This window comes from Coffea arabica, chromosome 1c, assembly GCF_036785885.1.
Source record: "Coffea arabica cultivar ET-39 chromosome 1c, Coffea Arabica ET-39 HiFi, whole genome shotgun sequence".
NCBI lineage: Eukaryota > Viridiplantae > Streptophyta > Magnoliopsida > Gentianales > Rubiaceae > Coffea > Coffea arabica.
Genome location: NC_092310.1, coordinates 52,358,893 through 52,382,143, shown reverse-complemented (window position 1 = coordinate 52,382,143; position 23,251 = coordinate 52,358,893). Strand labels below are relative to the sequence as shown.

Below are 23,251 nucleotides of genomic sequence, written 5' to 3'. Positions count from 1 at the left end.
GTTATGTATCTAATCATGATAATATATATACTATTAGTATATATAAAATTTATTTTTTTTAATGACGGTATCATGAGGCCATGACTAAGAGGACTGTTGGTCTGTGAGAGCTTATTTGAGAAATTTCAATCCATTAAAGCCTGTCCACACCATTTGCTAATTGGCCCAATCAAAGAACTTTTATTCGTAAAATTTAAGCCCAGGCTCAATTGGACGCCCGGATTGAAAATAGTCAGAACCAAATTTGCAACTTGTGCCGCGCGACTTTGTGCGAGCGTAGTTTGTAAAGTTCGAAAAACATTAAACACTTGGGTTCCACGTAGGGGTGCAAACGAATCGAGCCGCTCACGAGCGGCTCGATTCGAGCTCGACTCGAGTTCGAGCTGCTCGAGTCGAGCTCGAGCTGCTCGAGCCAGAGTCGAGCTCGAGCTCGAGCTCAAAACATTAAGCTCGTTAGCTCGCGAGTTCGAGTATATATATATATATGTTTTTTTTTATTTTTAATAGTAAAATTACATAAATATCCTTAATATTTTATTATTTATTAAGAAAAAATATTATATTATTTATTTTTTTAAAAATAAAATAATTATTTTTTATTTTTTCGAGCTCGAGCTTGAAAATTACCAGCTCGTCGAGCTCGAGCTCGAGTTCGAGTTCGATGAAATTAAGTTAAGGCTCGACTCGATAAGGCCAAAACTCGACTCGGCTCGACTCGTTTGCACCCCTAGTTCCACGTATGCAATTAGAATTATTTTTCTATATACTCACATTGCGTGACAACTCATTTAAATTTAATTTATTTTTTGTATCATATATCCGATCATGATTGTGTGTATAAACTATTAGTGTAAGTAAGATTAACTCATGTAATTGTGTATAAACTACTAGTATAGATAAGATTAACTCATATAATTAATATAATTTGATGCAAATTCTCCTGTAAAAAATGTCTATCTCCACTATTTTTTTAAATGCTGATATTATATGATATGCAGTGAAATATTTAACGTCTCGAGGGACCTAACATGAGATTGTGACCTAACGTTATCCAATTCTTGTGAAGAATTTATCAAATAGTAATCCATGAGATTTCCACTAAGCATCCAATCGGGATAACTTTTGCACTAGAGCTTTTTTAATTTCATTAACTTGTCCAATCATTTGTGAAGGTAAAAGGGCATACTTGAGGCCACATTAAAACTGAATAGCAATGACATTAACATGTAATTTTTTTTTCCTAGAATACAACAGAGAAAATGCAATGCCAATTTTGGCTTCACTGCAAAGATTAAAATTCAAAGAGTTCTGTGACATATTCCCCGTTACTTCTTTATATGGGGTTTTCAATTTTTTCTCCCACTACCGCTTCCTGTAATCAACCTCTCTTGAAAATCCCATGATCACAATCTGATAACATCCTCCTGACCAAGTTATAGAGCGACTAAGAGAATCAAGATTCAATAGTTTTACAGAATAAATTTGTGAAAACAAAAGAATATTAATGATGAAGAACTTGCAATCATCAGAGGTTATTAGAATCTTGCACAATGTGAAGGTAGCCCTGTCTCATGGTTGACAGCTACTACTTCTTTTGGATTGCAGCTAAGCACATCTTGCCTCAGCTTGGCTCCTGCTGCCTTCAAACCCTTGAGAGAAACTGCCTGATTGAATAGATTAATGGACGGCAACTTTGAAGCTGGAGGCAATTTCCCATTAGGCAGAAAATTCCTGAAATCTTCCTTCAACAATGGCACCTCAAAATCAGTTTTATCATGACGAACCACGTTTTCTTTTGCACTTATATGCGCCCCTGGTTCCATATGATTCGTCGAAAAGCTCGCCTGATTGGGAAAATTCGGATAAAGACTCACGTAGCCCCGCAGATACATCATGTCAATCAAGAATTTCTTCCAAGAAGCTTGCCAACCATTTGTTCTAGACTTGGGAATCTGAACAGGGTTTTGCTTAGCATCCTCTGTGAATCTCATGTTCATGTAGACATAAAATTCACGCCAATGCTTGGGGAAGAAAACGGCACCCCAAGAGCAAGGCAACTGATGAAGATAAGGCGTGTATGGATGAATGTGCTTGAAGAACTCACTTGCATTCCACTTGGGCCTTTCTTTCACGACTTCCACTAATTTTGGAGTGTAAAGAGAGATTGATGAGAGCTCAGGGAGGGAAATTTGAGGGTCATAATGATAAGCCAAGAGAGCATATTTGATCCAGAGAAAGTAGTATGGGGAGACTTCTATATCATCTTCCAGTAGGAGGCCATAATCATCATCTGAGGCAGGATACCAACTTTCGCTGACGGCGCGAATTAGGCCTCCTTGGATGATTCTTCTGCGAAAGATTTTGGGGCCGTGTGGCCAATTGAAAGAGTTTACTAGCTTTAGAGTTGATTCGTCTACTTTGCTGTCCATGTTGAAGGTGATGGGAACTTCGTCACCTAGATAGTAGGCGTCGCTGAGAGATTTGAGAAGTCTTGCTAGTGATTTTGCTCGGTTTTGGGTAATTATGTTCACTGAGATCCTCATCTTGTTCCAATCTGCAAGGGAGATTACGTGCTTAATTAGATGATGCAAATATACAACTTGAAAGATTGAAACTAACAATTGTTGCTGCAAAAATGTGAAGTAGGTTCATTGCCAAAGTAGAAAATGTGAAATGAAGTGGAGGGGTTCAATTTCCTTGGCTTCTGGATAGATTGTTAGATTTGTGATTCCAACTTCTAAAGTCTAATAGGCCTACTTGTAAACCAAACTTCATAAAAATGCAAAGTAATATGCTTACTTGGTAGTGCAGTGGATCGAAGATCAGCCATCCACAGAACTTTAGGCACAGAAGATTTGGGCAGAAGAACCAATGTGGAACCATTTTGATTAGTCTCAACAGCCATTTTCAGAGCCTTCCTCACACTCGAATCAACATCATCCACTGTAATCACCACACTTGGGTTATGAATTTTGACCAATCCTTTCATGCTAGCATAAACTGCTTGCACAATTGGCACCTCCGAATTAGATATCCCTGATAAAGAACCAATTCCCAGGTCAAAAATCTTGAATCTCCTCTCTTTACACACAGCCTTAGGCCAGCCCAATGCGGTAGCAGCATCTTCACAAGGGCAGAAGTTGCCTCCTGAAACAGCAATATAGGCTTTTTTGCCGAAAGTGGACCTGAACTTTTCAAGAAGAGGGGCGAGTGTTTTAACTTCTTGAATTGAATGAGCATAGAACATTGCATCTATTTTCTGAGGATACATTGCGGCCCATTGTGTCATGTAGCCAGTGGAAAGGGCTTTCCACCATTGATCATCTCGCACTCGAACAATGTCCTTGAAAATAACAGTGGTTTCTGAGACATAAGCAAGCCTGTGTTCACTATCACCCCATGTTTCTTTATCCCTGGGATCAACCGGCAGCACAAATGAGCCCGCATTTCTGTACTTTTGAAGCTGATAACTGCCAAAAACAAAAAAAGGGGAAAATTTTTTTTATCACTTGAGCAACCAAAAAGGTGTAATTCGTATTCTTAAACAGAGAAAATTACTAGTAGGCATTAAGATATACTTCAAAATACATGAAGAAGATTGTAAGACATTCAATTACTGTCAGTCGAACAATTGCGCATTACTTCATTACCACGTAATGCCATGTTTGGGTGATTATTTTCATTTGGATTCTTCCATGAATGGTACCATGGTAGGAAAAGTACCCCATAAAATTGCGTACGTAAAAAACTAAAGAATAAGTACTAGGTTCTAATTCTATTGAGAGCAGGAAACACTTTTAGATAACCTTGGACGAAAATTCTGTCGCCACGATGTTTAGTAAAGAAACCATGGTTAGTGGAGGAGGCCTAACGCATTTCTGGCTAAGATGGAAAACATTATTAGAATCTGTGTCTTCATTCACCATCTAATATACGCACGATAATGAACAAGGGAATTGGTCATAAAACAAACTAAAGCTGATTAGGTGAAGAGGATTCTGTTGTATAATAAAGACTGGTACAAGCAATAGAAAAATAACAATAATGCAGGACTTTAGTATCATGACGTATATTTTCCTCTCTTTTTATTTGAATTTTTTTTGGGGGGTGGGGAGGGTAATGGGCTTACAAACTACAATGCTTAATGCTCCTAGGTTCAATTTTGTTTTAAGGGAATTTTATATCACCATAACATGGTCGTTGCTTGGATCTGCATTCATCGGGAGTACCCACGTCGAAAATTGACTTTTCGAGTTATTAGGGTTTAGGAAAATATGTGATTTTTAGATTCCGATAGATGATTTGTAAGTCAAACCAGCTAGGATGATGACGATGGTGACAAGATAATCACATTTATGCCCGACCCTCTCTATCATCGTGTTAGAAAAAAGCAACGGTAGTTTCTCCAATAAACCCTATTGTATGTTCTCATGCATAAATTAAGACATCTGATTATCCATGCAAACGTAAATTATTCGGAAGATATTAGTAAACTACTTGGCAGATGACCAACTTCGAAAATAATGTACTTAGTTCAGGTCAATTGTATGCACGACCTCTAATAGTTCATCACCCCTATTTTGATGTGGTATAATAATTCCATGAACATATATACATATACGACTTGTTCCGACCATAATTTTCATATATAGAAAATAAGGGTTGGTTCTTTTTAATTTTTCTTCTTAAAAATGAAAATAAGGGATGGTTGATGCCCTAAAGATTGTATAATTTGAGACACAGTCAACACGGATGCTCTAATCTCAGTTGGTACTAACCTAATCATATTTATGACTTTTTGACTCAAAAAGGCCTAATAAATCAAACCGTCTCCTTTAAGAAAAAAAACCAATAATCAAATAATGAAGCTTATATTCTATTGCGAAAAGGCAAGCAACCTTTTTGGTTTAGACGTTAGGAATATTAAAGTGAAGACTTTTGAGAAGCATACCTCAAGTGCAAATCTTCTCCAGTCATGAAAGTGAAGGGGGTCTCAATGAAGAGCGTTTTGACAAGTTCTGCAGATAGAAACCACGAACTGGAAAGAAAATCAACCTGAACAATCTTGTCAACAGTGATATCATAAGCAGGGTCAGGCAAATAAAGCCCTGCCTCCTTGGACCGAAACTTTCTGTAGCTAGGGAATGTAAAATCCTTCTGCCTGAAAGGCAAAATCCTTCCGATGCTTCCCAAAACCGAATTCTTGTACTTTTCAGTCCCCGCCACATGTGACAAAATTTGCAACAGTTTCCTGCCTGGAATCATATCATCATCAAGAATATATACAAGATCGGCCTCAGTTTGCAAGGCCATCTGGAATCTACCATAATACTTGAAATCATAGCTTGAGCTGATGAAGCTTATTCTGGAATTATTATAACTCTCCACAATCCTTCTCAGGGAGAGCTCATTCGGGCTCCCGAATGAAAGCACCCAAACATGATGGAAAGGAAGAGTCTGTTGAAGCAAAGAATCCAGCTGCGCGCAGAGCGTTTTCCTCTTGAAATGGTTTAATATCACAGTAACTTTTGGCTTGTTTGGACCGCGCAAATCCCACTTCGATTTCATTTTCATTAGCTGAGGGAGAGTTTCGGTGCCGAACGATTTGCTCTGGAAATCTAACACTTCTTGATAAAGTTCTCTTTTGAACTTGATCATGATTGCATCATTAGATTTTTTCTGTACAAAATCGATTTTTTCATGCTGACAAACTTCGGTTGGACTAACAGGTGGGAGTAACTCGGCTCTGATTAGGGAATTGGCTTCTTGCTGGTAATGGCTAACAACAAGTGGTTGTGGTTGAATTATGTACTGTTTCCATTGATGTGCTATTTTTGTAGCCCACGAAAAATCTGGTTTTGGTGCTCCCAAGTCTATGGTTGGACTCATGTAATACAGAAGAAATGTTGCGTAAACTGCAAAGGCAAATTGTAAACAAGTGAGAACCGTTACAAGCCTAGCTGAGGCAGTACTCTTTTGTACTCTCAATTTAGCCTGCTGCTTTCCCCCAACAAAATCATTCAACATTCCTTCCAAAAATTCCCCACTTCTCGTTGTGGGATTCCTAGCCAAGCCCATCTCGCAATCACCACCTGGAAATGTATCCTCCACCTGAAAAAATTTCAAAAAGAAAAAAAAAATATAGTTACCAAAAATTCTATATGAGCTAAAAGAAAAGGATCAACTTTACATCTGCAAAAACACGACATAAGTTAGAATTGAAGTTCACCTAGCAATTAAGTGCCTTTAGCTTAAAAAGCTTCAAAAATATATACTAGAAACCCTCTCTGTCTTAGTAGCCTGCAACAATTAGTAGCAATTGTTCTAGCTAGCTAGTTGACTAGTTTGGATACATGGAGGGTAAATGTGGAACAAACAGAAGATGGTCAAGCTCAATCTGGAGAGGGATGGGAGGGTAATGGAGGAAGAAGAGGCGTTTGGAAGTTCTTGAACGGATCGTGTGCTGAAGAGAAATATATACACACAGAAATGTGTGTCTGGTAAAGTAATAAAGTGCCATGGAAGGACCCATGACAAATGCAGCAAAGGTCACATGGGATTAGCGCCCATAATTATAAAAAAAAAAACAGTAGGCTATAAGCAACGCGTTACCTTCACTGCATCAACCATGCAAATCCCACCTAGGACATTGATTAAAAGCCGCTTTTGTTGCCGTAAAAAATGGCTACCCTTGCGTTTTCGGCACTTCTTATTTCAGTAGCTCCCTCTGTATTTTCCCCCCTTACTCAAGCTTAGCTGGTTCTCTCTTCAACTCCAGTAAACGACCCTCGCCAAAAGCCACCTTCCTTCAACAGAAGAAAAGCCAAAACAGGAAAGAGTTGAAAAAAAAAAAAAAAAAGAACAGAAAAGGTGAAGTGGCAAGAAAACAGATGAGAGAGAGATGACAAATTGGATATCTTAGGATGAAAATCTACTCAAAGAGCTTCTTTGGCACGGAATCTTTTGAAATCCCTAGCTAGGATCATATGATTCTCTTCCAGAAAACTGAAAGCTAGCTAGAATTCGAATCTCAAGAAATTGAGAGAAGTTCCTACACGGAAATTAATCTTGCTGGATTTTCAAACCCGAACCCCAAAAACCGATAAAATAGTAGCAATAATTTTCATACGAGACAAGGAACAAAAAATGAGCTAAAACTGTCTGCCTTTTCTTCTTCGGATAACAAACAGATGCCGAGCTTCAAAGCAAATCACTGCTTCGAGTTGAAGAGAATGAAAATGTGAGGAAACATTGAGTATGAAGAGATTTATGCAGAAAATAAGGTTTGGCATGGGTTGACTTTTTACGTATGTACAGATTACATGTATGCCACAAACATCGAGATGGACATGGACGTGGCGGCAATCTCTCTGCTAATGCATCGTTGCCAAACTTTGGCAAGTTCAAAATCAAGCAACCCCCTATGTTTAATTTTATGAATTTTGCTTGCATGAACGAGAGCTTAAAGTCTTTTATTGTAGATATTCAACAGAAAACGCTACAAGTTTTAATTTTCCTCTTTCCTTCGGAAGCCTAATTGTTCTTTTTTCTGGGGGGATGGCACTTTGAAGTTGCACACCAAAACTCAAGAAATTAGGTGAGTTGTCCCAACCGAAAATATTAACATTGTTTTGGCCAGATCAAAGCACGTATTACATACATATTTAGCTGTTATTCCATGAAAGTTAATCTAAGTATCTAACTGCTACTTTTGAGAAAGTGCAACTGTTATATATATTGGATACGATGAGGTTTCGGGTTTTTTTTTTCTCTTCGATTAAAAAGAAAAACCAAATTATGATGTTTGGTTTAGATGAAGACTGCTAATCTTAACTGGAAACCAATGAAAAATTCATTTGAAAAATTACAATGAATTACAACAATAGGCATTTTTACTAATGAAAATTTTAAGCTTATTTTATCTATTGGATTAAGAAGAAATACGGAAAGATGGAAAAAAAAAAAAGGAATCTTTTCAAGTATATCTTAATTTTCTCAGTTAGGTATTAAAAATTAAAGCATGCATAGCTTGAGTAGTTGGGAGTCAACGTATGTGGATCACAGATGATATGCCAAAATTTGTATGTGAAACAGTCAAATATGTTACAAAAAAAAAAGGAACAATTATTTATTTACTAGAAACTTTTTGTGAGGCCGGCCAACATACAATTAGCAAACTTGGAACTATCTATATATTAATTTTGATTCCTAATAATAAGTAAAGTATCTGGCTGTAGTCTCTTTTACGTTGTTTTTAATGTACTTCGCTTTAGTCTTTAGGCCTAATTAAATGGTCATCAAAATCCTTCGTTCCGTGCTGTCACAGACTTAATAGTCTCAGAAGAAAGATTAAATTAGCGAGTGGAAGGCCTAGTCATCCATGCATTAACCTCCTCTACTTTGTATTTTTCTGATTTTTCGCTATTTCTTTCTCTTTTTTTTTTTTTTTGGTCATAAGCAAATACTATATGATAATCTAATTAGTTACATTCTGTATTTACCTCATCATTGTCTTATGCATGAGAGGTAAAGAGCACTCAAATGATAAAGAAAGGATAGGCAAATCTAGCGAAGTAATTCATGAAGTTTGTAAATCAATAATGTTTCTTTTTGCGATATTTCTGTGCAGTATCCACTTGGAGGCGACCTCTGTGGTTAATATGTGCATGTAACATGCATAGTTAGAACATTTCTCTTGCATAGATCGACCGTCTTTGTAAAAGGTTCATTTTACATATTTTCGAACATGTCAAGTTTGGAAAGTCATGAAGTCTTTTTAGAGTTGCAAGATGAAACAAACTAACCGATATTCGAATCAAGTTCAACTTAATAAGAATTTGTTTAAACTTAATTGGTTCGTCAACTAGTCGAATCAAACTTGAACAGCGCTTAACTTTTAAATTCAATAAAAAAAAATTCGTTCAAATTCGATTCGACAAATAAACAAGTCAAATTTGAACAAAATTATATATTTATTAAAATAATTAAACAAGTTAATTAGAATACTAGCTAGAATGTTCGGCTTGATTAAATTCGTTTACATCTTGATCGTTGTTAATGCTTCATTTTAACGATTGATCGGTTAAACATATTTTCCCACATGCCTGATTTGTAAAGTTGTTTTTCCAGATCTTAACGAAGGTGACCTCCTCCTATGTTCCCTTATGTCTTCTTTACTTAATTAATTAAACCTCATGGTTGCACGTCTTTGTAAATGTGTTTCTCCGCTCTTCACCCGGATGATTACAATACAATCAACTCTTAGCTTAGGCAAACTATATATAGCCCAATAGATAGGTGTCAAAGGTAATAATAACTCTTCAGTTGATGGATTTAAAACGGTCCGTCGAAATCTTTGTGAACTTCGTCCCTGCTGACGAGAAGCAGATCAGTTCTCATTAACTAAGGGCATTTCTCAAATCATTGGTTAAAGACTTTTGACTGTGTGGGCACTCACATGCAAATTAATTGGGATCTCATTCACGTGCACAACTCCCATACATCGAACATCATCAGCGAGTCATGGGTTCTTGATTAATTTGAACCTAAAATCGAAGATTAAAAGGTTACTATTAACTAAACATTCTCATTTTCTCCCAGTCAAAGCCAGCTGAGAACCATGAAAAAGTCAAACCTTGATTCCCCATTTAGCTATGCATCTGACAAACTTCGAACCAAACGCACTAGAGAGCGAGCAAAGACCAGAAACTTTTTGAGAAAGGCCGGTGGCCACTACTAAGCTATTTAAGGCTCGGTGGGGTGTTAAAAAATTCTGATCGATGCATAGTATATTCGTCTGATTCGATGGTGATTTAGTTCTCATCGGTTTTCTTATATTCGGTTGGATCTCCCCCTTAGATTAGAATAGTGTAGGATTCTATAGATAAAATGACGATGGACAAAAAAAAAAACCGACTTTTTGAGCTTTTGACCGAAAAAAAAACAGGCTTTTTTAGATTGCAGCTCAAATTGGACGAAAAGGAATTAATTACTAATTTAAACACCTATATACGGATGTACATGTCGCTGTGGCGACCACATAAGCAAAAAGCGGTTGTTTTTTTTTTCTTTTTTCCTAACTTAAGGGTATTCAAACCTTTCAGCCAAATTAATTCTCTAAAACTGTGTAAAGTTTTGACATAAGAATATATAACGAGGTAATGCATGGAGATCGATCATAGTACCTATCGATAACTGCTACGAAATCAATCGGATTACCCGCGGAAACAAAACAAAGCGGTCGTCGAGTCATCGCTTTTTGTGTTTGATAGGTTAAGTCTGAGGCTCTGAGTTTAATAGTAATATAGTAATACGCGCGACGACTTTTAGATCCAGCTGCCGAGTCTACAATTAAATGGTTTCTCAAAAAAAAAAAAAAAGTGTACAATTAAACGTCTTCATGTGCAAACTATACAGTTATCTTAACAAATTGTAAAAGTCAATGTACAGAAGCTGGTTTTCATGGTCCTACACTTGACATGCATATGAGTGGAATCACATCTAAATAGAATTTGTCGAGGCCTTTCACATGGTTAATTAAGACGAGGCCTAGGATCGTTTCAATAAATATCAAACAAACTCTGTCCAATCAAAATTCTAAAGTTCGTTTTTATCAATTTTTTTTTTTAAAAAAAAAATTGACAACAGAGAAAGGGCGAGATTTAGAGAGTAGGAAGAGAAGTGGTTGATAACTTTTGAAACATAATTTGATTTGATTTCATTCATTTTCCACTCTCAAAGACATACATCGTAGAACAAAATTTTCATCACAATTCTAGTCCTGATGTACAACTTCAGAAATCTTTCATATTCTTTTTTTTTTTTTTCCTTGGCCAAGTTTAGGAATGTTTAGATGAAGACAAAGGGTTCTTGGTTTCTTTCTGAGTGACCAAGTTTTTCTTTTATTTTGGGACAACAAAAAAATCGATGCCATGTCTACTAGTGTCATGCGAGGCATGCATAATGGATCCTGTCCTGATTACTGATTGCCGTTTGGTAATTCGAATAACTTTTGGTATTAGAATTTAAATTGGATTCACTAGGCACCAATCAGTACAAAATTACAAATAATTGGAAGGGTTCATTTGCTAAAATTAAGAAATTTATTAGTAGATCCAAAAAGTTTCACTTGAATACACAATTCTGCTAATACACTTTTAATTAAACCTGAAGCCATCAATTATGAGGCATCAAGAAGCAATCTATTGCCTTTTTTTACCTCCATGGGAATGTTTCACTTTACTACATGGAAATCAACGATTCCAATTCATTCAGCGTATATGCATATGCGTGAGTAATAAGAAACATAAACTTCAATCAAAGATATCTATATAAAATTTTCATACTAACTGAATGGAGAGGATTGTCCGTTGTTTTAAAATTTTTTTCCTAGTATGGAAATGTGAGATTTAAGAAGCGAGAAGAGAGAAGAAAGACAAAACACCAAAAATTTTTAGATTCTGAAATCTCAACCTTATCCACTAGATCAATCAAGACCTACTTGTTGACGAATTGAGAGGGTTGTCAAGCACCACATACGTACTGTCATACACATATTGAACCATACATTCACAGGTGTAGTTACAGAGTTACCCTTAAATCTCCCCAACTTTGCCCGTTGGTTAAATGGGGATATTATGAAGGTAGAATTTACAATTAAGCTAAAAGCACAAGAATAATGTACCAAGCCCCAACCTAGAACAAATTTCTGCTTCTTCCTTTTTTCAGTTTTTTGGTCTAACAAATCAGTCCTCTTCGTCGCTACCACGAATACATCGCTACCGTTCTACGCCATATTTCGTTGATGAGTAGCTTAATTGTTCGATATCCCAGTTCAGTTTTGAAGCCACCATCTCATGATGGGGAAAGTAATCCTGAAATTCAATTTAAAAAGAAAAGAAAAGTGGTTCATTCGAACTATTTTTCATAACCGAGTCAATAGTTATGCCGCTCAAACTGTATCTTTTTTAGTTCACCCAGTCAATAAGGAAAATAACTCCAAAAGTTGCCTCTTCAATCAAAGTTTATATACAAAAGGGAAAAAAAAAAATACAAAGACGAATGGAAGATTAGTTATCTTGAATTTTGGCATCAATTGATTTGTTTTATCAAAAGAAAAAGAGTGCAAAACGTAATATACATAAAAAAGTTGAATTAATCCCTTTACACTCTGATAGTGAATACACTATTGAATCTGGATGCATGCCACATGTATAAAAGCTTGAATTTATAATTCAAATTAAGCTTGATTATCATGTATCTAAGTTTAATAATATATACACTATCAGAGTATAGGGGATTAATTTAAATAGTTTTTTTTTCAAAGAAAAAAGATGTAAAGCTAGCCATTAGCTTATACTCGAAAGAATAAGATTAAACAACAGGAAAACAACATTAACTTCGTTCTTAGTTACTAATAAGCTTAAGCAGTTGATAATTCACACCTAAACTTTGTATTTGATAATAGATGGCGAGGAAATCACGAATTAACCTTGTAGAATACAATAATTACCTCAAGTTTATTCATTAGCTCCCGGGCAGTGGGGGCTGATACAATAATGTGGCGTGCATTAGGACTGACAAATCCTTCCTCTACGGCTTTGTCTACAAATGACAACAAGCAGTTGTAGTAACCATCCACATTTAATAATCCAACCTGCGTAATATTATGTCCCAAGTTAGACCGTTAATGATCTTTGTCCCTAGACTTCGCTTGGGCATAAAAAAAAAATGCAAGTATCAATTACAAAAATTACTAATTACTTATACGATACCGGTTTATCATGGATACCAAGTTGAGCCCAAGTTATTACTTCCAGAAGCTCTTCCAATGTTCCGTATCCACCTAAATGCACAAAAAAGATTGGTTAATATAACGGTTGAGGACAAATAATAATTGTGAATTGCAATTTGTGCCCAATTTAATCTGTTCGATTCATGAATAAAGGATTATATGCCATATTGATTGGTTCGAAAGATCGAAAAAAAGCGATTAATGTATAAGTAAAGGTCCGAAACCTAATAGTATAAATTTTTGGATCAGATTTGGATTCTTGACTTATAGATTGGACTCTTTGATAGGCTCTCTCGAGTGGTATCAGAATTTCAGATTGAGAGACTGGATTACTTATGAAAAAGTGAATTTTTTTTCGAAATTGGACCAGTGAAAATTATATTCTTGATAGTGGACCGAAATATCAAGAAGTTTGGCTAATTTTAGACCAAAGAGCCAAGGGTTGATAGGGTTCAGAATCCAATTTGGATGTGGAAAAAAAGTAGGTCCAAAATTAGAAGAAAATGTGACCTTAGGTGTTAAAATGGGTTTAAAGTGAATTCGAAGAAGAGTTTGTAAATTTGAATTTAATGTAAGGGGTTACTCATAAAGAGGAAATTTTGCAAGACTGACCTACTCATGGTTAGTGAATTTTTCTCAGATCTGGGTGGTGAAAATTTTCTTCTTGATGGTGGACCGAAATGTCAAAAAATTTGGCTGGTATTAGACCAAAAAGTCAGGGGTTAGTAGGGATCTAGAATCTAATATGGATGTTGAAGAAGAGCGTGTATTAGAGTTTCAAGTTGCGAAATTGGGCCACTGATAGGCAAATAAATTCTTTTCGGAGTTGGACCGATGAAAATTTTCTTTTTGATGGTGGATCGAAGTGTGAAGGAGTTTGGCTAGTTTTAGATCAAAGAGCCAAAAGTTGAGAAGGGTTCATAATCCAATTTGGATATTGAAAAAGAGTGAATCCATGATTGAAAGAAAATGTGATCTTAGATGTTAAGGTAGACTTGTATTAAGTATTAAAATGGATTTGAAAAAGAGTTTGTAAATTTGGGTTAAATGTGAGGGGAAGATTTGCGAGATTGGACTATTCACGAGCAAGTGAATTTTTTTCGGAATTGAATCGATAAAAATTTTCTTTTTATTGGTGGATTGAAATGTCAAAGAGTTTGGTTGGTGTTAAACCAAAGAGTCAAAGGTTGGTTAGGGTCCAAAATCTATTTTGGATATTGAAGAAAAGTGGATCTATGATTGAAAGAAAAGGTGATCTTAACTATTAAAGTGTGATTGCGTTGAATATTAAAGTAGATTCGAAAAAAAACTTATAAATTTGGATTTAATGTGAGGGGTTACTCTGGAGATTTGTTAGATTCAAGTAAAGAATTATATCCCACATTGGTTTGAGAGATGGAGAAAAACGATTAATATGTAAGTAAGGGTCTGAAACATAATATTTTAAACTTTTGGATTAGAGTTGGATTCTTGATTTATATATTGAATTTTTTTGATGGAATATCTCGCGGTGTTTCTCTCTAACATAATCAATTGTAAATGAAAGGGTTATTATCACTTTACCCTCTTAAATTATGTCACTACTATCAGTTTATCGCCTAGCGTTATTTTTTAGTCGTTTTAACCTCATAAGTAATTCAACTCAACATGTTAAAAAATTTTAGACAAAAATACCCTTTTATTTTATAGCATTACTACATTGTTATTATCACTTTATTCGTTTGATTATAGTAATAGAATAACTTTAGTTCCTAATATTATTTTTTAGGCATTTTACCTCATCATTAATCTAACTAGTATGATCAAAAAATTTTAAATATATTTATCCTTTTTTTAATATATAATTAAAAATAAAAAGTTGGAATGGTTATTCTACTTTTTTTTTTACTTTAAGAGATCGAAAAATATAAAAATAAAAGGATTTTCTCAAATTTCTTTTTTTCACACTTATTAATACTAGGAAAAGAAAAAGAGATAGGAAAGAAGAAGACAAAAAATTAGATTTTGTAAAAAAAGAAAATAAAGAAAAGTCTAACATTATCGTATTATTTTAAGGTTGTCGGGATTAGAATTGGAATTTGGTCGTAAATAAAAAAGTGAAATAATTTTAAAATAATAAAAGTATATAATTCTTTCTTATTTGTAATTTTTAAAAAAAGAATTGACCTCTCTCTCCCCCCTTCCTCTCTTCATCTTTCTATTTTTTTTCAATATTAATAAGGTTGCCAAGAAGAAAGAAATTAATACTTTGACTTTTTTTTTTATACTAAAAAGGAGAAGAGTTACTCCAAATTTTTTTTTATTTTTATTATGCAAAGAGGAGGGTATTTTCTTCTAAAAATTTTTAACTTGCTAAATTGGTTTAATGGTAAGATAAATTACCTAAAAATTAACTCAATGGGGTAAATTGATAATGCGACTATATTTTATGGGGGTAAAGTGGTTATAATTTTAAGGATTAAACATGTCTTTTCACTTTAATTAACAAACTCCGTTAAATTTGACTGTTAGTCTTGGGATAAAGTGACTAAAAGATAATGTTAAGGGGGAAATTGATAGTAGCACCAAACGTTAAGGGGGTAAAGTGATAATAACCCTAAATGAAATTTTGCTTGCCTCTTCATATTTGGGATCAAATTCATCTCCTAGTTTAATTAATTTGGTACTTTTTGAAAAAAATTATTTATTTATAATTTGGTAATCAATCATTTAGTCACACAAGTTAGGACGTTTAAGGCTCTACTGAAATCTGGGCCAAGTTGGGATTCATTGGCTTGGTTTGAAAAAGGGGACGGACCGAATTTATTTGGCAGAACCACGGAGTTTTCTGTTACAGACTTCGCGTGGTCCAATTTCATCTAGTACGTGTTTGAAAGGTTGTTCAGCCCGGTAGTAAGAATCTATTTTTAACTTTTTTTTCTTTTTTGATATAAATCACAGACCACATTTATAAAATTCAGAACGTGTGAATCTCATTAGACTTGTAATCAATGTGGATATTGTCTAGCACAAAAATAAGGATTAATCTTAATTTGAATTTAAAATTTAAATTTTACACGTGTCATGCATGTAATTATGATAATATATACGCTAACAATATATATAAGATTAATTAAAAAAAATAATATGCAGACCTAGGTATGGCAAAGTCTAAAGATAATAGGCTATTGTCGAAAAGAACCTAGCTCAGCTGATACTTACATTGGCTATGTAATTTTGAGTTTCCTGATTAAATTCTTAAATCTTTTCCTTTCTTTCCTTTTTTTTTTTCATAAAAAAGTTTGGGGTCCCCATTAAACTAAAAGAAAAAAAAGGAAATGATGAGCGACTGAACTAATGTAGACTTTTAGCGTCTCTCCAATGCATTCGCTACTGCAAAATTGGAAGCTAAATAGATTTTTAAAAAAAATGAGGCTTTAATTCAGAATGCAATTCAAATACTGTACCAACTCGAGCGTCTAAAGTTTTCTAAAATTTCCAATGTTTTGAAAATCAGACCGGACCAACCGATTCAATTGGTTGAATTATGAATCGGCCAAGCCTTCGGTCCTATTCAATTAAAAATCCAAAGAATTAATTGAATCGATCAAAATCGATCAAGAACTGGTTGAACTAGTAAAAACCAGTAAAAATCTGGAGGTTCAACTGGCTTTTATTAAGTATTTATTTTCTAAAATAAATATTTTAGTTTTATTCAAAATTCTTAATACTAAAATAAATAAAAATTTATTAAATCTTTGAATTGAGGTCGAATTGGTTGAACCGTGAACCTAAAAATTTTCCAGTTCACTCTTCAATCCGAGTTTAAAAACATTGAAAATTTCTTGCATCTTCACTTTGGTGGTTTGGGACAAATCTATGTGGACTTCCAAGCCAATGTGGCACAAATAGGTGATGCAACTCGATCGACCACATAGTGACATACATTAATTTTATCCTTGTATTTAAATATTTTTTTCTCGGTTAACCATAGCAAAAAATAGATACTCTTAACAAATTTCCACTAAGTACCAATTAGCCAAACCCTGTAAAATATGGTGAGGGATGAAAAAGTATGAGTCCTCCATATCTTGATAATATTAATAGGTCATTGAGCGAGGAACCTTTTAAGTAGGAGTGTACTCGAATTCGAGTATTGCACTATTCGAGCAGAAGAATTTTGAACTCGAACTTGATTCATAAGCTCAAATCAATATTTCGAACTTGATTGTTGATCGAGCTATTGACCGAATTGCTTGCGAACTCGAGTCAAGTAACTTGAATATTCTGCACCCTACTTTTGAGGGAAAATAGAAATACTAACCGGGTAATGCGATAAAGGCATCGGAATGTCTAGCCATCTCTGCTTTCCTCTGGTGCATATTTGCTACTGCCTTCACTTCTCCCACGGTTTCACCAGTTATCTGTACTACCATGAAATTAAAGTCCAATAAACACGACTGCTGCCGTTCACCGGCATTCGCAACAAACAAAGGGAACTAACCAACTACCTGCAAGCCCCGCCCTCCCGCCACACAACTTGACACTGGGATAGGGATTCTAAGATAGATACAACGCCAAAATTCCACCATACTATCCACTGGTCATTTCAGTAACCATGCCATACCTTTTTTTCCCTTCTTTTTGGTGTCAAATAGCAATCATGCCATACAAGAAGTTTTTTTGGAAGGCTGGCATAGCATAGGTACATGTTTTATGGGATATTTTATCTTGATTCTTTCCTTTTTTCTTTTTTTTTTTCAATGAAAAAAATAAAATTTCTCTTTCTAGTACTTAGTATTCCGTGATGCATAGGGAAAACAAAAATTCAGAAGTTGTTATGCTTCCAATCGAGTTAATATTTGCATTTTTTTTGAAAAAAAAAAAAACCAAGAATCGGTTTGTCACCGGACGGTAATTAAAAGTTTCCCCAGCATGTATTTCCAAAATGTTACAGCGTCCACCATGTTTTTGCAATTGCTTTCATTAAACATCCTAATGATTTATTACTTCGAAAATCCAGCGTATGTACTTTTCACTCTTGTAATAATCTGCCTGGTCTTCTTTTTTGGTCTGGCAACAATTTTACCCAGTCTTCAAATGTAAGTATCACCTAATAAGACAAGACCTTATGAAATAATCAGAGTACGGGACTAGATGAAAGGCATTAAAAGTTCCATCAGAACATAAAGTATATGGTTAGGTGAAGAGATTCACATCATGAACAATGTACCGAGCATTCTAGCACACAACGTTCTCAATGTGTCAAGAAGATAGGAAACAAAAGTTGTTGATTTTTGGAGTGTTTTATTCTTCTGGTTTTTTTGGGTCAAAGGCAGTATGAGCAGCTACATGAAAGTGAGACAAAAGGATGATAAACTCAAGGCATATAATAAAGAACGGTGGACTCAGCTGTCTACATCGAGGGGTAAACTATTATTGGATAATTAAGAGAGAATTCTGGAGCATGAGACAAAATGCAAGAGCATGCAGAACAGAGAGAGAGAGTGGAAAATGGAAATCCATATAGCAGATAACAAAGGTGAGGTAGAAATTGAAGTGAAAGGGGATACCACAAGATGAAAAAGCTTCATAGAGAAAAAAAATCAAGGGACATGCAGATAATGCTCCTTACTTACACAGCATGCACTTAAACATAACTATTAAGAAGATTAAGAATTAATAATACTATGGTAGGATTCTCAACAAATAAATAAATAAATAAATTAAGGTGACATTTGACATACCTCTCTAAGCATGAGGGTTCTGGGAATTACTCTGCAGACAAGAAAATGACAAAAAAATTAGTTTTGATGGTCATTACAACATACTGCTTCAACAAGGTCCAACCTTATCCACATTATTAAAATGCAGAATCATTTGGATTCAAAATTTTTGAAATTATTGAGGGAAAAAAAAAAGGGCTTGGAAATCTCTATTTCAGTTTCCAAGTCACTCGTCATCTCATTCTTTATTTTCTCATCACGTTAATTTCAGTTTGCATCACTGTTGTGATATACTATGAAGATAACATCGAAATATATTCATACATGGGAAAATAGAGAACGTGATGGAGATTGGTACAAGGAAAGTGTAATGGGATTTGGAGCCCAGCAAATTTGAGAAGAAAAAAAAAATGAGCGAAGAAGAAGTTTAGGATAGAAGGAACTTGCCCAAGAACATGGCAACCGCCATTGTAGACAGCTTGGGCAACTAAGCCCATCAAACCGATGCTTCCTCCTCCATAAACCAGCCCTATATTCCTTGACACCTTAATTTATAGTGAACCATGTAGAACATTAGAAAATTCTAAAATGAAAATGAGACTATAGGGTTAGAAAACTAGTGCATCTGGTCTGAAACTCGACAAATCAAGACAAGTGCACCAGATGAAAGAGAATCTTATGAAGACTGTGAATGTTCCTGCAAATTATGAACGATGGAAAAGTCATTATTATTGCTGAAACATGTCATGCATGCTCATGCACTTGTCCACCTACCAAGCTGCATGCTTACGTCCAGGAGTTTTTCTTGGGGGTGGAGGGGGGGGGGGCGAGGGGTGTTTGGATTTTGGGGCTTTAGAATACGAGAAGAGAAACTACGTCTGCAACCAGTCATGGAAACGGCCGACAGAAACACAAAGCTGTAAAAACTAGAGAGTTCCAAAGAAGTTGTTGGAAACACGGCTAGAAACAGAGGAAAAACAGAGCAGCGATATCACTTCAAGAAAGCAGTGCTGTTATGGCAACATACCAATTCCTTGCCCAGCTCAGTGGCAGCGTCTTTGTAGGAAGTCTTCTTACCAGAACTACTTCCACAAAAGACGCATATCTTATTGAATTTTGATTGCTTCCTTTCCTTCATTTTCTCCACCTCTGTCTCTTTCCCTACTTCCATCTCTCTTCAGATCTGTTGGCAGCCTCTCTTCTTCTTCTTGGCTAACATTCGCCCGTTGCCTTACTGTTGTAAAAGGGCCAAAAGTAAAATTTAACGCCCTACTTCTTGGAGAAAATTTTTGCAAAAAAAAAAAAAAAAAAGAAATAGCCCCCTACCGCTCTCCTCCTTTTAGTATAGTACCGGCCAAAGGAATGTCTAAAATTTATGTTCTTTTCATATTGTATCTGGACGGCATTTGACTTGTGTTTTTGTGCCTTATATTGAAGCTAATATTCAGAAGCATAATACGGTCAATTTGCATTTAACTGTCGTGAAAAAGCCAATAGTCTCGGGGTTGAAAAAAATCAACTACTACTATTTTTGTCCGTGATGCTAACGGAATTTCTCTCCATCCAGTTGTGAAGGGTCGCTGAGTTTTTCTTTTGATATACAACAGGAACAGAAAAATGCGAGATTCAATTGACAGTTTGATACAATAAAGCACTGAACATGCTATACAATTGTCATAAGGAAGTGTATTGTAAAAGCATATATGTTGGGAAAGAATGGGTTGGATGATTTAGAAGAAAGAACGCAAGTAGGTAGAAGCATCCTTTTGAAATTTGTGCTCATCTATCTTTATTTAATTAGTTCTCTTTAGCCTTGTGAAATTTTTCTTAGTCAAAATTGCCATATTTTGGTCGCTTTAGCTATGTAAAATTAGAAAAAAAAAGAAAAGAAAAACAAGATTCATAAGTGTAGTATTAGCTGGTGATCTCCTGTTGTTATTTATTTATTTAAAAAAGAAGACAATGACTTGTGTCCAAGCCCCATGTGGTAATCGTTTCTAGATGGTTTCATTTGATTGGAGGGCAGCAAAGAAAAAGGCATCATTAAAGTTTCTGATATGAACTTCCAAATTGGACTCACTCGGGTAGCTTAGGCTGTTCCTAACGGAACAGAACTTAATATGTAAATGTCATTCTAGCAAATGAAACTAACAATAATTGAAAAAGAAATGGATAAGTTCTTGCTGTGGGAAGACTTCTGAACCTCAACAGTCGACACGGTTTCTCCGATTATTCTGTTTATCGATGTTTCCAATAACGCAAGTTCCTTCAAAGAGGACGACATGTACGGCATTTACACAGGAATCAAAGTGCTAATTAAAAAAATAAAATTTATATATACTATCACAGTTGAATGGATGATACATGAGTAATATATGTGTCATATATTTAATGGTGATAGTGTATATACTGGGAAGGATAAGAAACAAGGGAAGTATAAAGGCAACAGGGGTTGGAAAAGGTTGGTACAGGAAATAGGAAGGAGAATGCCTCTGAGGGATAAAAACTCTAACATGGAGATAGAAAGGAACCAGGTAAGAGGAAACAGGTTGACAAATTAGGCAAGGAGAACTGTGGGAAGTAGGTGGAAAGGGGCCAGAAAAATGCAAGGTGATAGAGGTGGATTTGGGTAGAGAGGGAGAGCAGAAAGTGGTGGAGCCCGACCTCAATGGGCTCCTAGACCTCAATGACAGCTGTGGTGTGAAATTGTCGAGGTGCCGGGAGTCCCTTAACAGTTCTCCAACTTGAGGAGGTTGTTAGACTCCACTCCCCTGATTTAATTTTTTTGGTTGAGACTAAGAATAAGAAAGCATTCATGAATAGAATTAAAATGAAACTTCAATACGATAGTTGGTTTGTTGTTGACCCTATAGGGAGGGCTAGTGGTCTGTCAGTGATGTGGAGAAAGGAGATGGTAATTAGGAAAGTCCTCTATACTGATTTTACCATAGAACTTCAAGTAGCTGGAAAAGGTAATGAGGCTGATTGATGGTTTATCGGTATCTATGCTAGCACTAATGAGCAAATAAGAGAGCAACAGTGGGAAACTATAGAGAATAGGACAGCTATATGGGGCACGAACTAGATGGTGACAGGTGACATGAATGATATTCTGTCAAATGATGAAAAATGGGGTAGGAATCTGAGAGGTGAGAGAAGCTTTAGAATGTTTAGAAGTTTTGTCAATAAAAACCAGTTGATTGATATTAGCTTTGAGGGTATCCCTTGGACATGGTTTAATAACTGAGAGGGTGATGGGGAGGTTAAGGAAAGACTGGACAGGGTATTGTGTAGTAGGGTTTAGAGAAGGGCTCATGGTAAGGCTAAGTGTGTACACATCCATAATGAGGCTTCAGACCATTGCATGCTGTTGGTTGATACTGAGCCAAGAAATAGGAGATGGAAAAAGAGATTTTACTTTGATAAAAGCTGGCTGCAGCATAAAGAGATAGGAAACATCATTAAAACAGCATGGGGGAAGCAATAGTAAGGATCAAGGGGTTTCAAGTTGAAACAGAAAATAAAGGAGTATAGAATGACTTTGTTACAATGGAATAAATGGACTAAATATAATGGTAAAACTCAGATCAGTAACATAAAGCAAGCTATAGTAGAGATACAACAGGGACATCAGGATGATAAGAATAAGAGATTGGATATCCTAAAAAGGCAGCTTGATGAGGCTTATAGAAAGGCAGAAGCCTACTCGGGACAAAAGGCTAGAATACTATGGTTGAAGGAAGGAGATAGAATTCCATGCTGTAGTAGAGGGGAGGAGGAAAAGGAATAATATTTCTACCCTGCAAAAGGAGAATGACACTTGGTGTGAGTCTGAGGGGGAGGTGAAAGAAGAGATCAATGCTTACTTCAGTAAACTCTTCCCTTCCAATAATCCTAAACATTTTGATGCAATACTTAGTGGCATTCCTCAGGTGATTACAGGACAGATGAACAACCAGTTCACTAGACCAGTTTCTGAGATGGAAGTCAGGAGAGCAACTTTCTCTTTGCATTCTAATAAGGCCTCCGGGTTTGATGGTATGACTCTTTCTTTTTTCAACATTTCTGGGATATTATTAAAAATGACCTTATAGCTGCTATTTCTAGTTTTTTTCATTCTGGGAACCTGCTGAAGGCTATTAATGAGACTATCATCACTTTGATCCTTAAAGTTGAATCCCCCATCTCTGCGATACAATTTAGGCCTATCAGCCTTACAATTTTGTTTATAGGATTATTCTAAAATTCTTGTGAACAGATTAACACTTTTTCTGAAGCATTGCATTAGTAGTAATCAGTCAGCTTTCATTTTCGACAGGCAAATCATAGATAATATAGTGATTGCTCACGAAAATATTCATTGTTTAAACCAAAGAAGAGCAAGATTTAATGAGTTTATGACTCTAAAGTTAGATATGTCGAAAACTTATGATAGAGTAGAATGGGGGTTTGTAGTCAAAATAATGGATAGAATGGGATTTTGTCAGACTTGGATAAACTGGATTTTCAAATGTATGTCCTCTGTGGTCTATTCTTTCAATGTGAATGGTAAAAGGAAAGGTCTGGTCAGGCCAACTAGAGGGATAAGGCAGGGGGATCCTCTATCCCCATACCTTTTTTTACTAGTTTCTGAAGGTCTATCTAGTTTGTTACAGCAAGCAGTGAGTACTCATAAGCTGTCTAGGCTTAAGATTGCCAAATTGAGTTTTGCTATCTCTCACCTTTTCTTTGCAGATGATACTCTCATATTCTG

General features: G+C 35.6%; 2 protein-coding genes across 3 annotated transcripts; both read right to left on the bottom strand.

The window, feature by feature from the left end:
• Positions 1-1,197: 1,197 nt before the first annotated feature.
• On the bottom strand, positions 1,198-7,215 carry LOC113742373 (uncharacterized). 2 transcript variants are annotated; one of them, XM_072076975.1, is made up of 4 exons: positions 6,613-7,215; positions 4,952-6,111; positions 2,800-3,470; positions 1,198-2,554 (listed from the first exon to the last, which is right to left on the bottom strand). In XM_072076975.1, exons 1-4 carry the CDS (start codon positions 6,628-6,630, stop codon positions 1,536-1,538), a joined length of 2,868 nt encoding a protein of 955 aa, XP_071933076.1. In that variant the 5' UTR covers positions 6,631-7,215; the 3' UTR covers positions 1,198-1,535. The 2 variants fall into 2 exon arrangements, with proteins under 2 accessions (XP_071933076.1, XP_071933077.1); XM_072076976.1 differs by lacking the exon at positions 6,613-7,215 and adding an exon at positions 6,230-6,503.
• A 4,305-nt stretch (positions 7,216-11,520) lies between these two features.
• Positions 11,521-19,958, bottom strand: LOC113720647 (cytokinin riboside 5'-monophosphate phosphoribohydrolase LOG1). The gene is made up of 8 exons (XM_027245346.2): positions 19,825-19,958; positions 19,526-19,732; positions 18,946-19,043; positions 18,520-18,550; positions 17,097-17,196; positions 12,774-12,844; positions 12,512-12,655; positions 11,521-11,873 (listed from the first exon to the last, which is right to left on the bottom strand). Exons 2-8 carry the CDS (start codon positions 19,667-19,669, stop codon positions 11,778-11,780), a joined length of 684 nt encoding a protein of 227 aa, XP_027101147.1. The 5' UTR covers positions 19,670-19,732; positions 19,825-19,958; the 3' UTR covers positions 11,521-11,777.
• Positions 19,959-23,251: the final 3,293 nt, after the last annotated feature.